The sequence below is a fragment of the Triplophysa rosa genome, linkage group LG7, assembly GCF_024868665.1.
Source record: "Triplophysa rosa linkage group LG7, Trosa_1v2, whole genome shotgun sequence".
Taxonomy (NCBI): Eukaryota; Metazoa; Chordata; class Actinopteri; order Cypriniformes; family Nemacheilidae; genus Triplophysa; species Triplophysa rosa.
The window spans coordinates 7,469,739-7,492,963 of record NC_079896.1 but is presented as its reverse complement, the minus strand read 5'-3'; the positions used below and the strand labels follow the sequence as shown (position 1 = coordinate 7,492,963).

Genomic DNA, 23,225 nt, shown 5'->3' with positions numbered 1-23,225 from the left:
GTGAAAGGGTAAAACATGCAGAGATTGTGATTGAGGCCTGTCGCTTTGTGTAGTTTAAAGGAAGAAAAAAGGCTTTAGGATTAAGTTATTTTATCAGCTGTAGATAAAATGATGACTGAATGCCAGGTAAGTGTGTCAGGTTTACTTGTTTACTATAAATGTAAAAAACGATTTTCAGGTTACAATTAAAATAAATTTGAAAACTTGCAACTTGAGAGTATGATACTGCATTTGTTGCTCTTGAATGGCAAATGGTTTGTGTGAAGTGGCTTTGCATTATAGCATACCATCGCTGTCCTTCTGAAACCTCGGATGTCCAAATTTGTTGAAATGGAAAAAACACAGCACTTCTTAGACGATTAAATACTGTGTTGTTCAAGTTGATAAGCACTTTTTAGTTCTATTTATTGGTTAGATATTCGCAAAACGCAGTGACTAACATAAACGGTGACTAATAATAATGATTGATGGCAAAAAATAAAAATCATGAAATGGAGATACAAGGTTTTCAGAAGGACAGCAGCGATATGCTAACTCACTAAATGTAAAATGTTGAAGTGTGAATTACAAGTGAAGTCTGTCAGGTGGATCAAAAATAAAGAGATGAGGAGACCTAGTTAGATTTTTCCAGTTACAAAATTTATGTCCGTATAAATTCTGTAAAAATAAAACATATGTATTAATGGATTTTAGGAACATTTTTCATTTTTGGGGGGTATTTGTGGGGTGCACAATCGAACAAACAATGAGAGAAAATGCAAAAATGTAAAGAATTGTTATACTTGTATGTATTTTTTGTATAAAGAGTTTCAGCCAAGTTATACCTGCAAGGAAGTTTGTTTGTAAAAAAATATTAGTTTATGATTAATTATAAAATTATAAAAGCAAATGAACAAATATTCAGAGTTCAATATTCAACTTAAAGGAGCAAGTTAAAATTGTATGGCCTTTATAGACATATCAACTTTAGAGTGTGTAAATGTAGTGGGTGTGCTTTTGCTATCAGCGTTCTATTCACAGCAGTCAGACTTATCAACAAAGTGTTTTGCTTAAATCGTAGCAACATCCGGGTTTGCATGAGTATGTTTCATAAGTTCTTGTGCCTTATGAATCCTCTGCAGACCTAGTGACGGTAAGAGGTGCCGAAGTCACTGGTGCTTTACTGAGACACGCTGTCAGAGAACCCTTGCTGGACAAACACTTTAGAGGCCAAAGTGTGACAAAGAGGAGTACAAGAACAACCATAACAAACAGTATGAGTCTCTTCCAGTTACCACGAAAACCCAAAAACCGCAGCAGCCTGCTTCCACAGCCCTCTCTTGCCTCTTCACTCCCTTCGTTCTCTTCTTGTTTGTTCCCCCCGATGTTAATACAGATACAGTTGGGTATCGTTGGGTTCGAGTAGCACAGTTTTTGTCCATCCAGGAAAACATTCTCCACTTGTTGCTGGTCCATTGGAAGTTGAACCAAAACTTCCTGACTGGTGAGCAAATCTGGTGGGCCGTGTTCAGGCACGGACGTTGGGTGCCGACACAGCGGGCAGGTGATCTGGGTGCCCTTCTGCTCTAGAGAAATAGCTACAAAACGTGCCAAGCATTCCAGGCAGAATGTATGGGTACAATCGAGAAGCTTTGGAGTCTTGAAGGTGTTGTCGTATGCACAAAAGCAGATTGAACATTCCGGTCCGTCGTTCCATTCGTGGCTTGTGACGTCATCGCCGGGCACTGTGTCTTGTTTGTGTCGTATTGTTCTGGATGGTGTAACTGTTGACACCAGTGGTGGCTCCTGCATCCTATGGCGAGTGGTCAGCAGAACTGAAATGCATAAAAATACAAATGAAAAAAATCATGCTTTTAGCCAGTTTAAGTAGTTTAGTGCATTGGAACCAAGAGTAAAAAAGCTCACAGAGAGAAAAAAGGGTTGAACTCATGAATGAAAAGTGTTTACAAGTTTTACTACAAAAAAGAAACTATGGTTACTAGTTAAATCAAGGGTTATTTTCATAACGGATGGTTTTACATGAATTGCTTATTTAGAAGAACCTGCAGTATAGCTCTGAAAGCTTCAAATCTGATTACATACAGTACCAAGATTAATATAGACGGTTTCATCGGACGCACACGCTTGGCCAGAAGTTAACTTCCAGTCTGTTTAATATAACAATATATTTTATAATTTATATGAATATTAATTTACATTAATATTTCATTGTTTATTTATTGTATTAAATTAAATGAAAACTACTCAACAGTTATTGATTCTTTGTGGAGGTCTACAGGAAGTTAAGTTTGGGCCATGTAACATTTGTTTTTTTATGTTGCCGCAGAAACCGTCTATACTAACTTAAAGGGATACTCCACCCAAAAATGAAAATTCTGTCATGAATTACTCCCCCCACCCCCAAGGTATTCCAAACACATTTCTTTGTTTAGTTGAACACAAAGAAATATATTTGGAAGAAAGCAACTGACAGTTCTAGCGCACCATTGTCAACTTGAGTTAAAAAAATTAAATGGTCGTCAAAGGTGCCCCAGAACTCTCGGTTGCTAACATTCTTCCAAATATCATTTTTAGGTCCCTTTAAAAGCGGCTTTTGTTTGAGTTTCATAATCCCAAATGGTTATCTGGAAGTTTGGCAGTATCTGACATAATAAATGCCAAAGTGTTGATGTGGTTGCTATGGTCATCCTTATTGCAGTGCAGATGATAAAGGCAATAGTGAGATGAAACCCATGCAAATGTCTAAAAATCAAGTATGAAACACGTGTTTTGAATGCTGATTGTAGCAGCAAATATGATTTTACACTTTATTCAACATCACAAGTATTTTTAATTTATTAGATGTATAGATTTACTTCAACAATCTTTACTGCATGTTACAATTTTTCATGTTCAACTTAGTCATTTAAACATTAATTTACATAAAAAGTCATCAAGAGTGTAAAGTTAATTTTAGAGCGTATATTACCTTAAAGAGGAAGTCAATTTTCTTCTTCAGATCTTCTCAGATTTTTCAATGACAGACTCCCCAAATTTTTCCAAACAAGCACTTCTTCAGTCACTTTCCACACCTGTCTCAGTCTGCCAGTAAAACGTAACTGTTCTCACCTGCTTTCAGAAGTTTGACTATACAGTATTTCTTAACTGTGACTCAAGTCAATAAAACCATAAATTATGATCTCTCTCTCTAATCCTCAATCAGCCTTACACAAAACCGATACACTTATATTTAGGATTTACAGGTGAGACAAAGAGAGGGAAGTAGGAAGCAGTTTTCCGAAAGGATTGGATTACAGCGCAGTCATTGTAGACATAGGGTAACGTAAGAATGACAAAGCATTTTAAGTGACTAAGGTTGGGCAGGTTTAAAGAGTTTCACCTGCCTCTAAATTTGAAGAAAGAGACAATTTCTCAACAGTAAATAATTTCACAAACATTGTGTGTTTTAACTGTATATTACTGTTGTTCACAAGGGTTTTTCTCCATTTATACATCATTGGAGTTAAAATTGTGCATATTCTAAGGCCCGGTTTCACAGACAAGGCTTAAGGCTAGTCTCAGACTAAAAGGAATGTGTGACCTGTCTTAACTGAATATAACTTGCCCAGAAACATCTTAAAATATATTAGTGCCATTGTTTCGTGTCAAGATGCACACCAGTAATGTATTCTTCTAAGGCATTTTCATAAAAGCGACATAAATATCTTAATTCAACTAAGGTATAGTCCTGGTTTAAGCTAAGCCGTGTCTGTGAAACCGGGCCTATATGTATGCTATTTATTTAAAACATTGTTTTTGTGATTTCTTTCATTTCTTGTAAAGCTACTTTGAGACAATACAACATTGTTAAAAAAGCACTATATACATGAAACTAAATTTAACAATTTTGTACTTCATCACGAAATATAGTTTTCTAAATAGGTTTGTGTTGACAAACTACATAAAAAAATCTGTTTACCCTGGTTGGACTTTGTCCCCATTCCTCAGTTGCACTGACATCCTCAGAATAAATATTTCTGGTCACTGATAAGAAATCAAATATTTTATTATACATGTGTATAATAAAAACATACCACTAAATAAATTTGTCATAAAATCAAACCATTTTAAAGTTGTAAAGGTGTCATAAAGTAATGATTATCACATACTATTTTTCCCATCGCTTGAGGATAAGTAGAAACGTCTGGGTTGTTTCTACATGTGACATAATCACAGGTTATTACTAAGTCTACCAAAATGTGTTTTTTTTTATGTTAGCATGGCTTCAATTCAAATGCTTGACGTAATCTCTTTGGAAATATTTTAATATACATTCATGCATAACAAACATGTAATGGAATATGCTTATGGAAATATAGCTATCTTTGCTTTATTTTGGTCCAATGAGGAAGTAGTTATATCTTTTGAAGCAAATGCGTTCAAAGTCTCCCTGTCTGTTTACCAAAGGCAGTTGTAAATTGGCAACTGGTCACATTCAGGTGGGGTTTCCAGACAATAATAAGAGTAAAGTTTGATTATAGGGAATTTCTTTGGGTGTGAAGTACAACCTAATCTACTACAATTAGCAATTACTCCTCAGAACAGAGTGACGATTTTTAATTGTAAGTCTAGAAAGTTTTTTTTACTTTCATCTAAAACTCTCACTCTTGATTTATATTGCACCATGTTATATAGGCTTCTTCATCGCACGCACTTGCCCGAAGTTAACTTTCAGTCTGTGTTTGGTTATTGCTGTGTTAGATTTCATTTATACTAATGTTTTATTGTATATTAATTGTATTAAATTACATAAGAACTTCTCAACAGTTATTGATTCTTCTTGGAGTTCTACCGGAAGTAAAGTTCAGCATGTCAACAAATTGTTTATCATCAATCAAAACATCTTTTATTTCTGTAAACACTGACATAATAAAAAACGATTCAATAGGGTGATTAATATTCACTCCATTAAGACATCAACATACAAAAGTTCAGCATCTGATATCCAAACATAATTCATACAAAACCATGCTTTCCAGTTGCTGCACAACAGCTGATAAAAATGGCACCTACTTGGTTAATTTTTCACTGCTGTATCCCAATGGCAACTACATTTTATTTTAACCCAACATTCTGAAGATTTTTAAATTTCACAATAATAAAATAATACAAAAAAATATAAAATAAATAAAATAAACAAAGATTAAAATACTAAAATAAAGTATAAAGGTGTAGCAAAATGGAACAACAACAATTCTTCAAATAAACATAACTATTCATATAAATGAGAAAAACCTAAAATAGAAAATATTAAATATACAGATGATATGGCATTTTGAAGGCTGCTATGTATGTTTACAAAACAAAGTCAAAAAGTAATTGACGTCTTCAGCCCCTTCATAGACATTCCAGTGTATTACTTTCTCTCTTATGCTGCAATAGATTATCCATAAACAATATACTGTACATTTACCACAGTTCTTTTATAATCTTACAATCTAATTTTCTATAAAAATGTACAAAATCAAGGTGATCTTCATCCATTAGCACATTCAGTTAATGGCACTTTGTCTTATACAGTGGACATATAAAATAATTAAAAGTGGTCAAAAATTCTCAAACTGTAATTTCTTATTTGAGATATTTTCACTTCAGTTTTACCTATATAATTTGTGCATTAACAGCGTAATTGTCACTTTAAGGCCTAACAAAATTTTATTTAATCATTATATATCTGGGAACGTCTTTGGTGCATGCCGGAATCATATATTGGATATAGTGGATATATATAGCTATTGTTAACATGTGGCATAGTACAACATTAATATACAGTTAACATTTTATAAAAACCTAAGCCAAAAGTGGTTTCAAATCATACAGGTATTTTGTTGTATGTGGCGTTAATAAGTGCTGATGGAATTTGTGGAGAAGGTACAGAATCAATGGAAATGTTTACATTTGTGTTTTTGGAAACCAAACATTAAAACTGCTTCATCCAAACTAGAAAAATACAATGACTTTTTTAATGCAATGAGGTTTAGAGACGTGTGCAAATATCAAATATAACTGTGGAAGTCTCTTTTGGATCCAAGGTACAATGTCACAAGATTCAATAGTACAATATCACATGAAAATACTGCTAATAAATATAAAAATTACAAAATTCATTGAGAAAACAAATTACTTGACTGATTTACTGATCAACACTTAAAAATACTCTAGTAGTGCAACACCTGGTCTCTTAAAAAATAAACTAAATATTGTGTGAAAAATATATAAATATAAATAAATAACTGGCTTTTGAACACGTGAAAAGAAAAAATATATATAATTAATCCAAAAAGTTTACCAAGATATAAGCTTATAACAGGAACATATCACTTGGTCATGTATGTAACTGAAGAATTTTTCACCAAAAATCTTAATCCTAAAGAAAACAGTGCTGGGTGACAGACCTTTTCATGTTTTGAAAGGGGGCCATACTGAAGCTGGTCACACATTGTACACCTTTGTTACTGCCCCCGTTGCCACGGTAGCACTGTTGGATGCCGAAGTTGCTGACGGCCTCTCCCTTCTGACATATCTTGGTTTGCGTACTAAAGAAAAACATCCTCATCAAATAATTTTAATAAAAGATGGATTAACAGAAGGTTTAGTACAGTTTGTTTGACAACAGTGGATTTTCAAATTGTACAAAAGTAGATCAATAGATGAAAGCAATAGGTAGTAGTTCTTATTCATCATACCTGAAGATGTGGCTTCAGGAATCATGACAGCCTTAAAAAACAAATATTCTCTCATTAGTCATTTTAATATCCATTGAATGTTTAAAGAACAATACTGGATGTATGTATTTATTTATATAATATTCAGGAAACAGATCTTACCGTCTCACTTGGTTGGAATATAAAAGCTGAAAAATATGAACATGCAGTATATCAACAAATATCACTAAGAGATGTCAATTAGGTAGGCAACACTTCTTACCTTTGTTGCGTCGGTAGAAGACACCAGGGAGACGGTTTGAGCGCTTAAGGTAAAAGAAAGATGCAACAGAGAGAATGAGACCCAGGCTGATCAGCAGAGTTCCTAGAAGGACAGAGGCTGCTACACCTGGACCACCTGCAATTGCACACATAACGCACAAAGAATAAAACAACTGAGAACAATTCAACAATAGCTCTTGTTTACACAATCCTGTTTAACATACCGATTGTGATTGCAGGTACTGGTGTCTGACTGATCCTTGCTAGATAGCGAAGAAAAAAAAGTACAATGATAAACCAAGAGAAAGAGCCTGTCATAGTCATATGGTAAAATCAGTTAAATCTATGATATATAGGAACAAATTGTTCTATTATTTTGTGTAGGTGCACAGAGCCCATCCATTTGTGAAAACATTATATAACTTTATATTCTATGTCTAGTTTATAGTATATAAAATACATTAATGTCCATGGCACAGAACTTACTACTGTTGAGTGTTGAATTAACTTGCTCTGGCGAGTCACATGACGCACAAAAAATTGTATGGTTCTCTTGAAGATGAAGAAGCCCTAGAGGAGGTGATTCACACAGAAATCAGATTTTATTTGAAGAAAGAAAGACAAAATAATGCATTCATTTGAATGAAATACAAACATTTTGAATACACAACGTGTGGGGTTCAGGACACTTATAACAATGTTTTCATTATTTATCTTGTAAAACATTTCCTACAAATTATATTTATAACAGCAAAATAAGACAATATTTATCATATGTTTACTATATATTTTAAAATTATATTTATACATAAAAGCAAAACAATCTGACTGAAAATGTCACAGATTTCCTGACATTTGATTTGTGACCATAACTATTTATTTTTTCAATCGACCCCACTGCATGTACAGTATAAATATTTATTTTTAAAACCAATATTAATATAACACTAACATTGTCCACTAAATATGAAACATACCAGGATCGCAGAGTGTACTGTTTGCACAGGTTTCATTCATTTTCTTTATTCTTTCGCAACAGTCATTGGAGTTTTCCAGCAAAGCCTGAAACACACACAAAGTTGCATCAAGAATGAAATTATCCTTTATTATTTGCAACTCTGTAAGCCATATAACGACTTAGAATTATAGTATCTAATGTATTCTCAATAGTTACATATTCTCACATATTGAGAGTTGACTAGAAATTCCTGAAAAGAAGACAAGAGATACCTTGGTCTCTGGAATTTCTAACACAAAAAGAGCAGCACTGAGGACGTAGTAGACTCTACTCATGATGGCATTACTCCTGTGGGTTAGATTGAGTCAATATGGATCTGAAACCCTTGATATTTGCCACAAATTGAGGTATGTCATGATATTTAGCGTGCCATTTTTGTAAGAGTAAAACGTTGGGTTAGAGCAATATCTTGAGTGAGCCACTAACACTAGGACATTGCAAGGCTCCTCATCATCACACTGTGTTTTTACTGTAAGAATGGCCTACTTTCTTTCCAACCATATTGGTAAAACTCTATGTTTTAGTACCAAGTACAATGTCATTTCGCAAACAAGTTTAACCAGTCTATTCCCTCGTAATCTGAGCATATGGCAAATGAAGGTGTCGTCTGTTTTGAACGCTATCCTATCAAATATGCATTACAAAAGAGCAGCAATGACTGTGACAATTTCTGATTTTGCTGATGACATTCTCCTGGTTGTAAATGATAATAAAAACGTAAACTCACCCGTGAAACGCAAGTTGTAATGTGTCAAATCTGTTGACAACGAGAGTTTAGTTTACTTCCTGATTAATAAACCGTGCACTCTGTCAAAATACAGGTCTGTGTCATGACTGTGTCACAGCTTTGCCTTTATCGATCAGTTTTTCATTATTTGAACGTTTGCATAACGTAATTATATTAAAATTATTAAATAAGTAAAAATACCCATATGTACGAAACACTTTGGAAGGCAGTTTTGTAACCAGTCAACGACGGTTTGATGCCTCATGGAAGGCACTGAAACATACATTGAGATTTGCCGTTCAAAAACATATTATTGTGTATTTGATAATGAAATTTATATGGAGTTATGTGACATGTTGTAGAGAGGTGTTATGTCAGAAACTGATTTACTTGACAGTTTCAAATCACCTCGGCTTTTATTATGAAGACGGTCGTATCTTTGGTTGCTAGGATACCATCTATTATCCCAGCATCGACGGCTCAGGGCTCACTACAAGTTATTACACCTACTACTCACTACTGGTTATATCAATAGCTGACATACGAGAATTATGATTTTATACTCCTCTTAGATTTAAAGATGAGTCTCGTGTTAAAAACGGTTTATTATTGGGCAGGCCAACGTTTATAATTATAATGATAATAATTATAACTATTTTATTATTATTGTTTACATCAGTTACTAAGTATGCTGTTATTTCTTTAAAAAAAAATCAATTTAAAATCATATAATTTAAAAGGTTAAATAACACACCTGATCTGCTCATCGGTTCAGAACACATAGCCTATTCTATTCTATTCTATTCTATTCTATTCTATTCTATTCTGTTCTGTTCTGTTCTGTTCTGTTTAAATATTCTTTATATTATAACAACAATACCTGTTACGTAATTAACTGAGAATAAACTGCATCAGTGCAAATAAACAAAAACTCACAAAAAAAAACATTTATTTTAAGTATTCAAAGAGTGACACCTAGCGATGTAGTTCATCAGCATCATAGTATGTATAATTATTGAGTTTCTGTTGCTGCCTTGCTGTGAAACATGGTGCAAAATTAGATATAAATAACGTCAGAATGTAGCGAATCTGTTTGAATTTTGTAGCCCGGGAAAAATTCCGCTGTCCGTTATAATGTAACGCGCAAGGATTATACCGTCGTCAACAACGGCTAGCTAAATTCATGTCTGTCGCTACTATAAAACGCGTCCATAAATCGTTCCAGGTAAGCTTTTAGTTTGTGAAATTAGCTCAATTAGTGTAACCGGGAGTTAGTTTGTCAGAAATAGTTTTGACCGAGCAGCCTTGTGCGTCCATGGATGACTGACGTAACGATCGCACAGATAAATTGCAGAATTTCTAGACACTTAAACACCATACAATAACACAGTGTTTGTTTCGGGGAACTATTTTCTTGTTTAGCATGAAGTGTTCTTGTGTGTTTTAATAGTGCAAATTCCTGTGACTGTGAAAGTTTGTAAGATGAAGCCCAACGTCTGGAATATAAATGAGCTTTTGAACATCCCCGCATCTTCTGGGTAAATTATGTCTTATACATGAATTCTTCACTAAAGTGTTTTGTACACTAACTGATGCTTACCAAATTGTTATCATTAACATTATTTGAACCTTACATGGTAATTGTGTTCAATTATGTTTTTCGTGTGGTGACTGTGCACAAATGAAGAATATACTCAAAACTCTGTTGTAGAGGGATTAAAACTGGTAAGGGGCCTGGAAGCAATGACTTCTCCAGACTGACTGACTCCCAGATTCTGTTGAGCTCTCAGTTCTGGCCTGAAAGTTCACATAGCTTTTCTCAAGATATGAGCGGCCAGAGCGGAGGCTCTCAGAAAAACTCACAAGAGGTAAATAACTATTCATGATGAATTTGTCTGTTATGTATCTGTTTTAAAATGTGTTAAGTGTTCTTGTTCCCCAGATTCACATTATCCAGCAATTTAATTCAGATTGTTTTCTCTTTTGCAGGTGAAGAAAACAACGGTATCTAGCAGTTACAGTTCTAAGCCTTTTTTGTTTGATGGTAAATTTCCAAACTTCACTGGTGGTAAAGCTGCAGGCACGCTGGACAGATTTGTAGAGGAGAAGAGAAACGCCACAGAAAAACATGAGAGGTAATCTGTCCATTCTGCCTCAGAACCTCAATAAAAACAGTTGTAACCATATAAATATCTGCTACTCAGTTCCCATCTGAAATATTTGACATAGCTTTGCTTCCTCCCTGATGTCTTTATATAATTTTCTACTTTCAGAGAAAATCTCACTCGTGGAATTCTACAGTTGCAAGATTCTCTGGAAAGTGTAAGTAGAACAAACTGTTAGCTTGCAAATAGTCACCGTTCCATATGTTTTAATACCATAATACTACAAAGAATCTCTGTTTGACCCCTCAAACTCTTTTAGATCGAGACATTGTTAAATCGCATTGAGGGAAGTAATGACACAACCAGAAAAGTATTATTAGAGAAAATGGATAACTTTTCAAAAACAAGTAAGTTTTTATTTACATTTTATAGTATCCAGATGGTAAAATATTGATGACCCCAGACAATGCTACTACCATTGATACCATACTGTTTATTGCAGTTGAGGATTTTTTAAACAATGTAAGAGAGGGTATAACATGTCAGTTTGAGACTATGCAGAGCCAAACACAAATTGTGATGGAGGATAGGGAAGCCAAGGTAAGACATTTGCAAGTATTGTCTAGTCAAAATCAGGTATTAAGTGCCAACATAATTTATGGCATATTTATTTTCCTTTAGATTAGTCTGGCTACAAAAGACTTAAACTCAAACATCCTTACCCTGCATGGGGATCTGGAGCATCTGAAAGTAGTGCAGGGCAAGGACCAAGGCATGCTAGGAGAGATTCTGTCGCAGCTTGGCACTTTGATTGCTATTCACAATCCGACAGCAGCACCTAGCCCTGCAAGAATGATTGATAGTGAAGTCCAGACATCCCCTGGACTGTTAGAGAGGTTCTGTGTCATGTCGGCTGAAAAACACGAAGCCCTGATGCTGTGTCCACTTAAAACACCTAAAGCACAAAACAAAAATACACACGTCCTGCCTGTGCAGGGGCAGCAGCAAGTCAAACAAACAGAAGTCAGGTCAAAGCTTTTCAGAACAATCCCACTTGTTGATGCTCAATCCATTTCATCCTTGGAGGATCCTAGAAATGAGTATTTAGATAGACCTCTTGTGCATATAGAACCAGAAAAACCTTTACATGCAATTGAAAACATACAGAGAATGTCCACTGATGCTCTGCCACCACCAAAGATCCTCAGAAGACGCCAAAAGGCCGTGAATTACAGGGGGAAAAAGAGAGCCTTGGTTCTTCCACAAAGACAGTCAACGAGACAAAAAGGGGCTTTGAAGCTCGACAGTCAGCAGAACGAAGACCTTAAAGGTGAACAAATAGACAGTGCACCTCCGTCTTCTGTTTGTGAAAGCTGGAAAATGACCAACAAATCTGTTGCAGAGAATAATTTAAAACCTCAACCGCAAGCCACTGTAGCCCCAGTCAGTATGTGTGAAGCTGACCGACCACTAAACCCCTTCAGTATATGGTCTCAAGACACAAATAACTCTCAAATGATTGTGGAATACAAGATGACCAAGTGGGAAACAATGGTGCCCGAGGTCAGTGTCACAGACGGAGAGGATGGCCTGTGGCAGCTCTTTGATTTAAATAATGACTCAGAATAAGATGCAAAATATTTGTTCACTACAAACACAATTCAGATGTTATTAGTATGTTCAATTACTCATGTATGAGCTGTTATAGTTTGTCCTGTTTCTAACAGCTATCTTGTACAGTATGTTTGTGAACAATGTGTGTTTGTGTTATGGTTTGGAAAATATTTAAGTGTAACATCAAAAAGCATATTTAAAATAAACCGTTGAATTGGAATATGGCACAAATGTAGGAATTGTTAAGCAATTGTTACGTAGCATCCTAGTTTAATAAATTGTATCAACTGCTCAAAGTTCATATATTGTGTGCTTCAATACAATACAATTTTACTATGCTAGTGAAGTTTATATTTTAGCATAGCATTTACCTTTAAAAGGTTCATATAAATCTTGCATTATTTGACACATGCATTTGACATACATAACATTGTCTTCAGTCAACATTATAATTTAAAATAATTGTAGAATTTTCTTTAAAAATCCTAAAACTATTTTCCTTAATATCTACATTAACTTTTTTATCTTCTATACAAGCAGCTGACATATAAAGCAATTTTTTAAATAAGAAATCACATCAAATAGATGTCATTCATCTACCAAGTCGGCAGGAGGGGGCATGAGTCCACGAGGGTTCATATTTGCCACCAAACACACATCGTAACTGTCGTGCATCAGTGCTTGCTTTACCACCACAGTCCATACATTTTCCCAGGGATCCAACTGCAGGATGTCTTTAGTGATGATATCATGACGATCTTGAAAAAGAGTGAAATATTTACAAATCTAAATAATCAGTTTCCAATTTTTCAGTTTTTAATAAGATTAAATCTCAACAAACCAGATTGTGTTTTATAATGTACAGTGACTGAAGAGAATAAGCAAGGGATTTCAGGGACAAATTTGATATTAGTGTTTAAATATTTACCTGCTCCTTTGTAGTAGCCACAGATGTAAAGTTTTCCATCCACCACACCAGCATTTGAAGCATTGCTGCGTAGTGATAGGAGAGAGTAGGGTAAAGGAGGACCATCTCTCCAAAAATCTCCATCAGGGTTGTAGATTTCCACTACGTTTAAACAGTGACGTGACTGGCCACGGTCCACACCTTCGCACCCAATACCACCTTGAATAGTAGAATTTAAGATTAATTTTACACCAGATTGTTTTCAGTACAGCATAAACTTGATAGTTAATTTCACAATTCAAGCTTTTAGTTTTTAGGATTAGCCAGTTAGTGTAAACATGCAAATTTCAAACAAGTATGAATTTTACAGAGTAATACAAAAGCTATATTTTGTTTGTGAGGTTGAGTGATCCATTGTATTTATGACTAATATTATGAAATTATTATATTTGGTTAGCAGTATTAAGTTAACAAGGTAACCCTACCCTTTGCAGACATAATCCCACAAGTTTCAAATTGTCTTTAAAGCTACTGTAAGAGTATCTTCAGATAAATAAAGATAAAAAGGAGTGCATATTTTTGACATTTACACTGTTTCTGAAATTCTCACCGAGTACATAGATTTCCCCATTGAGTGCGACTGCACTGCAACGGTATTTTGAATATCTCATTGGACCGAGTTCACTCCACTTGTTGGTTTCTGGATCATATTCAAGCAGTCGGTTACTCATACGGTCAGGCTCGTCATCTGTGCGGTATGACTGTCGTTCATGAGACATGGCAGAGCAGGTGCAGTACAGAAAAACAGAGAAGGGAGAATGCAATAAACGGGCTCAGTCACTGTGATCGTTGTTTGTTTGTGTGTGTTTTGACACATCATGAAGACAGCACCTGTGCTGTTACGGCATACAAGTTTGCATTCATTTTTCATATCCTTCATTTTTAAAATTATTTTAATTGATTACTTTCTTTAGTCCACAATATGTACTACAATATGAAGATAATCAGTTTGCACTCTTGGAGTTTACCTGTGGGGTTCGTCCCCCGAGCACATACAAGCGGCCTTTCATCCGAACTACACGGTGATAGGCAAGTGGCATGGGCAGGGGGGCAGCACTACGCCAAGGCCCACCATGCAGAGACCAGCGTTCGACACTATTAGTGAAGAGGAACTGATTCTTCAGCTTCATCTGACCACCAATTAGATACAAGTTGTCTCCCAGAGAGCTAAGGGCATAAGAGTCACGATATTCTGCTGAACTCAAGTGTTTCCAGCTACCCTGGGCTTCCTTGTTGTACCTAAAAAAAAAAAGCACAGCAAAAATTTAAACTAGATAGAGTACATCACAATAAAACATTTTGAGTATTTTTTAAAAGTTTGAACAATAAAAAAGTTTGTAATGTAGACAGAAACTCAAATGTACAGTTTGAAAGCATTTGGAGTATTACTGTATTACAGTCATTTTCTCCTGCAGAAGCCTCACATGAAAATCTCGACGTTTCTTTCTTTCTGTCTCGCCATCCTTCGAGCTCCAAGCTCTCCTGCCACGATAATTTGATTCCTCTCGGTCACCACCCCGGCACAGACGCATCCAAGTGCATCACCATACCGTGGTGAGGTAATGAAAAGTGTTCGAGTGGTGTTGGGAGCGTAACAGAAGCTGCGCTCGGAGTAGCTTCCATACCGCGAGCGTATCCCTCCGCCGTCATTACCGATGCACAGTAAAAGATCTGTGGTCTCCATCCCATAACGCAGTTTCAGTCTGCGAGGTGGAGCATCTGAATCCATGCTTGTTGTTTCCACCGCCTGCTCCATCATCTCCAGACATTCAGCATCAGCTAGGAGCACTGTGTTTCGTTTCAATGTCCCCTTTAAGTAATCTACACCAATCAATGCAAGACGTACTTTCTTTAAGAGTTCTGGAAGGTGCCTGGCACGGTTCTCCACCTCTGACCCCACATCGCAAGGGCGGTGCTTCACCCAACGCATCACCACATCCAAAATGCTCTCTTCCCGTGAAACGTTTAGGTCGTCCGAGCCGAGCAGCGCCCCTAGCTGGTGTGCCTCCAACTCCAGCACCTCCTCGTTGAGACACACTTCGGTAAAGTGTTGCCGCAGGTAGCGTTGAGCCTGGTCAGCCAACTCCTCCGCCCCCAGGTCCCGGGCGTAGTAATAGATGCCCAGGCAGTTGGACATATCCATTTTGTCAATCATGTAGGTCTGACAACGGCTGAACACGTCATCCATCTGTAGGAGAAACGCAGCAACAGAGATCCCCTGCACATTGGCTGCAGTGAGAGGAAGATTGGAGCTGTACATGTATTCCAGAAGAAGGGCCAAACTTTGTGCAGGCATGTCTCTTAGTACCACCTGACGGTTGGTGCACTCGCGCAGGCCGCAGGTGAACATTACGCGAAAGTAGGGGCTGAATGCGGACAGCACTGCGCGGTGACACGGGAAGCTGACACCCTCAGCTATCAGAACCACGTCGGTTAACTGCTCGGCCTCCCGCATGCGGTTTAGCTGTTCCAACAGCATCAAACCATGCTTGGCTCTCAGATCCATTTCAGTGTTTTTTTTAAAGCTTCAGACTTGGGTAAAACACATCCTGGAGGCTCTGAGGAGATAAAAGTGAATATTAGCTAATGCAAGTCTGATGGCACTATACCTTTTTAACAATATGTTATGTTATTAGTGCTGTTGTTTTCATACCCCAATAATAAAACATGAACTTTACCCCTCTTTAAAATGTACTCTTGTCAAATAACATTATTTTGGAGTTTTAGCATGCTCTAAAAGTCAATGCTTAAATGAGTCTGACTTTTCAATGTCGTATCAGTTACAGTATTGGCAGCAGTGAGGCAAACATGCAGGTCTGTTGCGTTATATTAGAACATGCATCAGTGAATCGTACCAGATCGCTCGCTTCCTATGGTTTCTGGCCTCGGGCAACCATTTGTCCATTAGCCACACTCGACGCAAACACACTGCTCTGCTTCTGACAGTAAACACAGGGAGAGGGCTCTGTGTACTCAACCTTCCATGACCATCCCCGCTAAGCAACAGAGCTAATTATAGACCATGACTTGTCAAACCGCCAAAGGGAGAGACATGAACTATGAAACTAATATTCTTGTATCTAGGAAATGGAACATGCTTATGTAAGCCTGCACAGAAGGCTGTTTTTGACATTTTGAACGGTAACTTTCCTACAGTGTTTATATTTAAGTGTTTCTATGATAATCTGAGGTAAGGCCCTCTGAAGCACCGAGGTCAAATTTCACCCCATCATTCTTTTAAAGTGACAGCACAATCTATGTGTAAACATTTGTTCCTTAGTGCAGAGTAATGCACCTTAACTGTTTCTTTTGGAATGGATGTTGCTTTTAATAAATATGGGAATACTTAAGAGTAAAAGAGCAGTTTGCAGAAAACTTTTAATGATATGAATTTTGTATTATACATTACGTGAATGCTAAGGGAAAAACTTAGCTCTATGCAAATTCTTAATGTTTTATTTTAGAAGTACGGCTTTGTGCTTATAGACACAATGTGCTTGTATAGATCCATATACATGCAGAGAAAACAATTCAATACATTAATTGGCATGTGCAAATGCAAGACTTGCTTTTGAAACTTCATGAGGTGCAATGCTATTTTAAAGCTATACAGAGAATAAAATATAAAACGTTTTGTGCCACAACCACACAGGTTTGCTTATGCCTGGGATAAATGTGCCAAATACACAAATGTGTAAAATACATCTGGTTTAAATCCTCGTTTTGCGGTGAACTCGTATTTTTGTGTGGGCTGGGTAAAAACAGGATTAAAATGTCAAGAGGCCTAACTTTAGACGACTTAATAATTATTAACCACAAAAGAAAGACACTTAACCTTCAACCCTTTGCACCACCTTCCAATTTTTAAGCAATTTAAGGACTGCAATGATTGTGTTGATTATTTATGAATGACTGATGTCAAAACTTCCTGTTGTCATCAATTTGTACTGCGCATCACAACGGAAATTTCAACTGGAACTATAAAACTTTCCATTAAAATTGACCCTGGAGTTCCAAAAGTAGCGGATACGACTAACTAATACTAACTGGAGGAAAGACTGAGTCAGCATTGCCAGTAAAATCAGACTATATTCAAGATATTTTTCAGTTTAAGGATTTGTATTTTTTATTATGTAAAATACACATAGATGCACATTGGAGTTACTTTTACAATGTCTTTGTTTGTTGTGTGTATTTATCAAAATAATGTTTTATTATTAGTCATTCTCAAGTTAATAATTGGAAGAAAACACCACCTCTTTTTGTACAGACCAACCCCATTATCCCCCCTTTAAATATCTCACACAGGTTTAGAATGAAGGTATATCAGCAACTACCGATCCAGATTTATTTTTTGTATAAAGTAGTTTGTAATTTTCAGGTCTTGATCTATTAACTTGATAGACCATTTAAAGGAAATATAGCATATACATTAAAAAGAGAAATGGACTCAGGACACGTAGGGTATCGTATACAGAGAGAGGTTATAGATGAAGAGAGGCTGAAGGAGTTATCTCAGAGACTGGACTACTCCCAAACCAACATTCCCATCCACAATAGACTAAAAAAATCCCTCAGGTAAACTAACATGTGAAAATGAAATAAGTCAGCATTGTTTATATACTTGCTTATGAAGTATCTGTTTATCTCCCATCTCTTTTTTAGTTGTTCTGTACCCAGACTGAAACGTAACATAGTTGGTTTTTTGCCCATTTTGTCGTGGTTGCCACGCTATTCCATCTGGGATTATGGCATGCCAGACCTCATCTCTGGCATCAGTGTGGGCATCATGCACCTTCCACAAGGTAAGAGCACACATCTGGACTATTGTTTTGTCAATAACTTAAGATAACTTGTTTAATGCATTCATGTTTGTATGTTTTAGGAATGGCCTATGCGTTGCTGGCTTCTTTGCCTCCAGTGTTTGGACTTTACACTTCCCTCTATCCACCATTAATATATTTTATTTTTGGAACTTCCAGACACAATTCCATAGGTGGGAGCAAAACTGTCCTTCTTTTATTGATGGAATATTCATGGAAATTGTCATGTCAATTGATTTATATGACCTATATGTGTTTTGATCTCATGCAGTATTCCAGCACTTGTTTATGTGTTTATGTGTGTATCATAGGCACGTTTACCATCCTCAGTATTATGATTGGTAGTGTGACAGAGAGACTCGCCCCTGATGCAAATTTCCTTGTTTTTGATGGCACAAATGTGACTGAAGAGGTGGATATTGTATCTAGAGACCTATATAGAGTACAGGTTGCAGCGGCCACCACTGTGCTCGGAGGTCTTATTCAGGTCTGTAAATACCCACCAACGCAAACTAATAGACTTATATTTGCATTGTGTGCATCTATATAATTACATAGTTACCATTTTGCATTTATAATAATTGCTCTGTTGGGACTCCAATTTTGTGTTCTCTTAGGTTGTATTTGGGTTGGTGCAGTTTGGCTTTGTGGGCACGTATCTTTCAGAGCCGCTGGTCAGAGGCTATACAACGGCAGCCACTGTTCATGCTGTAGTAGCCCAGTTAAAGCACATCATCGGAGTCTCACCCAAACGCTTCAATGGACCTCTATCTGTAATCTATGTGAGTGCAATTAAACACACAGATGTATTTGATGTATATGGCTCAATGCATGCAGACTAATGCATTATTAAACATTGATTTGTCAAATCTCCATGCAGACTTTAGCAGACTTGTTTACACTGTTGCCGGAGACTCATCTTCCAACTGTGTTGGTCGGTGTTGTGTCCATTGTGGTTCTTATCTTGGCCAAGGAGCTTAACAATGCACTCAGGCAAAAACTGCTGGTGCCTATTCCAGTGGAGCTCTGTACTGTACGTAATATCATGTTTGTTTTGTTTTGTCCATTAAAATCTTATGTCATAAGACCTGTCATTTCCTAAGATTTGTTACAGGTAGATGCTTTTAGTGGTTGGCTTTTACTGTGTGTGTTATAATTTTGTAAAGTCAGCGTTTTTGATGTCTGCATCATGCTGTTTTGTACAACGATGTTTAGAAATAACTAATTAAACTGTCTAGTTTCTTATTCACTTCTTGTTCTTGAGAATCATTAACATCATTTTAGCCTGAGCTCATGACATTTATGAAAGTTTGTGTGTGCGTTTTTTGTTAGATTGTAGTGGCGACTGTTATTTCATTCTATGCCCGGCTTGGTGCCAGCTATAAGATATCAGTCGTTGGGGAGATCCCAAGCGGGTGAGTTTTAGCGTCTACGATATTTTGCTTGTAATAAATGCTACAATAATACAGAATAGCTATCAGACTTATGTTTTCAGTTTTTTATGTTGCCATATAAGAGAATTTATTTTAGTTTAAGTCTTTATTTATTTTAGATAATAATGAAGTGTCTCAACCTAAACTTATTTCAGTTTATTTCTTAAGTAAAATTTCTAAATTTTAAAATTAAAATATTTAGGCAGATATTTTATTTTAATAAACATATTTTAATAGTTTTAGTAAACTACAATAACCGAGATAGCTATATATTAGTATTCTAAAAAATAGTTTCAATAAAACATGTATCACAACACATTTCAGAACTATAAAATATGACTGCATTATTGTATTCGTGTCTTTGGCCATTTAACTTGCTTTGTGTTTTTTCTGATGTTCTTACATAGACTTCAGCCTCCTACAGTCCCAAATGTCAGCGTCTTTTCTGAGGTGGTGGTGGATGCTTTTGCCCTGGCCATTGTGGGCTATGCCATTTCAATTTCTTTGGGCAAAACGTTCGCTCTCAAACATGGTTACAAAGTAGAGAGCAACCAGGTAAGTAAATGACCTAAGGTTATAGACAAATCCCCTAATTTCAATGTATAAGTGACCTCTATCCCTCCCCTTGTGTTCTAGGAGCTGGTGGCTTTGGGTCTCAGTAATACGGTTGGAGGTTTTTTCCAATGTTTTTCAGTTTGCTCCTCCATGTCCCGCAGTCTCATACAGGAAAGCACAGGTGGCAAGACACAGGTGAGACAAACACAAACAAACTCACCATGCATGCACATCTACTCTGGAAGGTATTGTCTCATATTGTGTTGATTTAGATTGCAGGAGTTGTGTCTGGTGTGATAGTGCTGGTGACGATCCTGAAGTTAGGCTCGCTTTTTCAAGAGCTGCCTAAAGTACGTGTACAATCCTGTGGCTCAGATTACATTAAGATTTATTGCAATGACAAACTTCTTTAGATTTTCCATTCTTTGTGTGTGTCTAGGCGGTGCTTTCTGCCGTCGTCTGTGTGAATCTGAAGGGGATGTTCAAGCAGTACTATGATATAGTTACTCTGTGGCGCAGTAGCAAGATTGATCTGGTAGGTTATATCAAACCATTTCTTATTTATCAATATTGAAAGGTACTTGCCACAGCAAGCATGACTATTACTATTGCTCATTAGGGTTAGAGATTTGAGTCAATCCTCTGTTGTGTTTTTATTGTATGTAGTTGATATGGTTGGTGACCTATGTGTCTACTGTGCTCTTTAATTTGGATATGGGTCTGGGAGCCTCCATGGCGTTCGCTCTACTCACAGTTATCTTCAGGACTCAAAGGTTAGCCTCTAATCTTGCTCTGTGAGCTCTCTCTCTCACTTCTGTCAACTGTTCCTTTCTGCTTCTGGCATCGTGTTTGACCTTATCGCTTAACATCGTCTTTCTGTCTCTTAGCCCTACTTACTCACTGCTAGGACATCTTCCTGGTACTGAGCTCTATCTAGACATAGAAACACACAAGGAGGTGAGGGCCATTCATTTTTGGTTCAACTAATAATTTAATCTTACTTACATAAGCACCGTATTTCGAGGAAAAATGAAGTACATATTAGTCTCTGGTATTTTTTATGTTTTAATCTATGCAGAACAATAACAAATGTGCGTTATGTTTGCAGGTGACGGATGTACCTGGTATTACCATATTTCGCTCATCTGCCACCATGTATTTTGCGAATGCTGAACTTTATCTCGAGGCCCTAAAAAAAAAGGTAAAATACTTTGTTTGGAACGTGAAGATCGTAATAAGATCTTATAAAGTACCTATTCTATGCATCATGTTCACTAATAAGCATAATAACTGCTGCTGTGTACACAGAGCGGTCTGGACATTGGAAAAATGCTCACCTATAAACGCAGACAAGAGGCCAAGCAGAGACGTCGGGAGAGGAGAGCAGAGAGAAGAGCACAAAGGGAGGCCAAAAGACAGGTAGATCGTCTCTAATGTTTCCGTGGTTACTGGACAGAGATGAAGGTTATAAATTGCTTACACAGTTTATTTGTTTGGCATGAGCTAATGTGCTAAGCTTGTACCAATATTTTCTGTTCTCCTTTTACAGAAAAGAGCTCTCAGGGCAGCCTCTCAGCGATCCAGAAATGTTGTCTTTTCAGTGGAAGAAGTGGCAGGACAGTTGAGGGAAATAGATGGAGACACCCTGAGAGAAGAAGAGCTTGGATGGAAAGAACGAGAAAACAGTACAGTGCTTGTAATGCCTGAGACATCTGAGGGCCATCACACATGGGTGTATCTTAAGGGCACTGACCCTGACACGACCACCCTGGGGTCGATGTTTGATCTACAGGATGGCGACACCACCACACTGGACTCCAGCAGTGAGGACACTCTAAGCAGGGACTTGGAAAGAGTTTCTCTGGGATCCCTGGGGAAGTGGACCTGGGACATACACTCCATCATCTTAGATTTCTCTACTGCTAATTTTATTGATACAGTGGGCATTAAAACGCTGAGGAATGTAAGTAATACAAGGTTTAGGGAGTCTGATATTCTTAAAGGGATAGCTCACCCAAAAATAAAAATGTTGTAATTATTTATTCAATCTCATGTCATTCAAGACATGTATATGATCCTCTTCCTGTGGAACACAAAAGAAGATATTTTGAGAAATGTCCTTTTGTCTGTACAATGGAAGTAAATGGTGGCCAGTGTTGTTTGGTTACCAAAATTCTTTAACATATCTTTGTGCTACACAGAAGAAAGTCATATAGGTTTGGACTGACATTTTGGCTGAACTATCCGTTCAATTGTAAAAGAATAATTTGATCACAATGAAGATTCTGTCATCATTTATTCTAGATATTTCATGATTTTGGAGAGATAGATGTGTATATCTACTTAGCAGGCTGTCAAGGTACGTGCATCTCCCACTTTTATACGTTCAACTAAGTCTATCGGTTGTTACGATGTTTATTCCAAATTACATTCGCTGTGAGTAAAATCTATGCCTTTCTCCCCAGAACTGGTGGTGGAGCAGCTTGAGCGTGGCGGCTTCTTTTCTGATGTCATCACTAAAGGAAGTGTGTTTGCTACTGTACATGATGCAGTTCTGTACTGTCTCAAACATCATGGAGCAATGACCATCCACAGCTATGAGAATGCTTTGGTAGGTTCTCTAAATTATTAAAACACACTGACATGTGTATAAATATCACAAAGCTGTAAATGCACAAACCTGAAACTTAAACCATAAAACGTTTTATTTCAGGAGATGAGCGGTACCCGTCTATGAAAGAAGATGTCTGGTTTCCTCTTGTCTTCATGGTCTTATTCAAGCTGTAAACTTCAGCTATAAGTTTTCCGATAGCACCATTTTGTTTGAGTTGGTGGTAATAAGGTATGACTGTTACTTGTATGGTATGCCAATTTGGTGAATTGTTTTTAAAATTTATTTGTGCATTTCTTGTTACTAGGAGGGGAATATTTGAAATGGAATCTATCATAGTTTTGTGAATGATCAAAATATATGCAAATGTATTATTTTTGACTTTAAAATACTAAGACAATAAAGTA

At 36.7% G+C, this 23,225-nt stretch overlaps 5 protein-coding genes across 9 annotated transcripts; 2 read left to right on the top strand and 3 right to left on the bottom strand.

Annotated features, from left to right (window-relative positions):
• Positions 1-951: 951 nt before the first annotated feature.
• LOC130557094 (RING finger protein 223) lies at positions 952-3,891 on the bottom strand. Its single transcript, XM_057338564.1, has 2 exons — positions 2,969-3,891; positions 952-1,814 (listed from the first exon to the last, which is right to left on the bottom strand). The coding sequence occupies exon 2, from the start codon at positions 1,789-1,791 to the stop codon at positions 1,105-1,107; it is 687 nt and encodes a 228-aa protein (XP_057194547.1). The 5' UTR covers positions 1,792-1,814; positions 2,969-3,891; the 3' UTR covers positions 952-1,104.
• Positions 3,892-4,869: 978 nt separating this feature from the next.
• Positions 4,870-8,795, bottom strand: lg7h1orf159 (linkage group 7 C1orf159 homolog). 2 transcript variants are annotated; one of them, XM_057338296.1, is made up of 9 exons: positions 8,711-8,795; positions 8,196-8,271; positions 7,943-8,027; positions 7,452-7,535; positions 7,190-7,228; positions 6,967-7,101; positions 6,867-6,892; positions 6,726-6,756; positions 4,870-6,575 (listed from the first exon to the last, which is right to left on the bottom strand). In XM_057338296.1, exons 2-9 carry the CDS (start codon positions 8,256-8,258, stop codon positions 6,472-6,474), a joined length of 567 nt encoding a protein of 188 aa, XP_057194279.1. In that variant the 5' UTR covers positions 8,259-8,271; positions 8,711-8,795; the 3' UTR covers positions 4,870-6,471. The 2 variants fall into 2 exon arrangements, with proteins under 2 accessions (XP_057194279.1, XP_057194280.1); XM_057338297.1 differs by lacking the exon at positions 8,196-8,271 and having other exon boundaries at positions 8,711-8,787.
• A 930-nt stretch (positions 8,796-9,725) lies between these two features.
• Positions 9,726-12,447, top strand: LOC130556941 (interactor of HORMAD1 protein 1). The gene is made up of 8 exons (XM_057338298.1): positions 9,726-9,935; positions 10,161-10,248; positions 10,422-10,578; positions 10,700-10,845; positions 10,984-11,032; positions 11,135-11,222; positions 11,318-11,415; positions 11,497-12,447. The coding sequence occupies exons 2-8, from the start codon at positions 10,193-10,195 to the stop codon at positions 12,442-12,444; spliced, it is 1,542 nt and encodes a 513-aa protein (XP_057194281.1). The 5' UTR covers positions 9,726-9,935; positions 10,161-10,192; the 3' UTR covers positions 12,445-12,447.
• A 558-nt stretch (positions 12,448-13,005) lies between these two features.
• On the bottom strand, positions 13,006-21,852 carry kbtbd12 (kelch repeat and BTB (POZ) domain containing 12). Of its 2 annotated transcripts, XM_057338293.1 has the most exons (8): positions 21,731-21,852; positions 21,545-21,655; positions 21,339-21,396; positions 14,821-15,954; positions 14,365-14,635; positions 13,947-14,097; positions 13,358-13,555; positions 13,006-13,187 (listed from the first exon to the last, which is right to left on the bottom strand). In XM_057338293.1, the coding sequence occupies exons 4-8, from the start codon at positions 15,900-15,902 to the stop codon at positions 13,018-13,020; spliced, it is 1,872 nt and encodes a 623-aa protein (XP_057194276.1). In that variant the 5' UTR covers positions 15,903-15,954; positions 21,339-21,396; positions 21,545-21,655; positions 21,731-21,852; the 3' UTR covers positions 13,006-13,017. The 2 variants fall into 2 exon arrangements, with proteins under 2 accessions (XP_057194276.1, XP_057194275.1); XM_057338292.1 differs by lacking the exons at positions 21,339-21,396; positions 21,545-21,655; positions 21,731-21,852 and adding an exon at positions 16,252-16,642.
• On the top strand, positions 16,809-23,132 carry slc26a6l (solute carrier family 26 member 6, like). 3 transcript variants are annotated; one of them, XM_057338291.1, is made up of 18 exons: positions 16,809-18,201; positions 18,282-18,392; positions 18,630-18,706; positions 18,837-19,001; positions 19,100-19,252; positions 19,552-19,634; positions 20,060-20,207; positions 20,289-20,402; positions 20,480-20,557; positions 20,647-20,742; positions 20,874-20,980; positions 21,095-21,164; positions 21,316-21,408; positions 21,516-21,626; positions 21,757-22,170; positions 22,512-22,566; positions 22,673-22,818; positions 22,921-23,132. In XM_057338291.1, the coding sequence occupies exons 1-18, from the start codon at positions 18,027-18,029 to the stop codon at positions 22,942-22,944; spliced, it is 2,220 nt and encodes a 739-aa protein (XP_057194274.1). In that variant the 5' UTR covers positions 16,809-18,026; the 3' UTR covers positions 22,945-23,132. The 3 variants fall into 3 exon arrangements, with proteins under 3 accessions (XP_057194274.1, XP_057194273.1, XP_057194272.1); XM_057338290.1 differs by having other exon boundaries at positions 18,531-18,706; XM_057338289.1 differs by having other exon boundaries at positions 18,282-18,706.
• Positions 23,133-23,225: the final 93 nt, after the last annotated feature.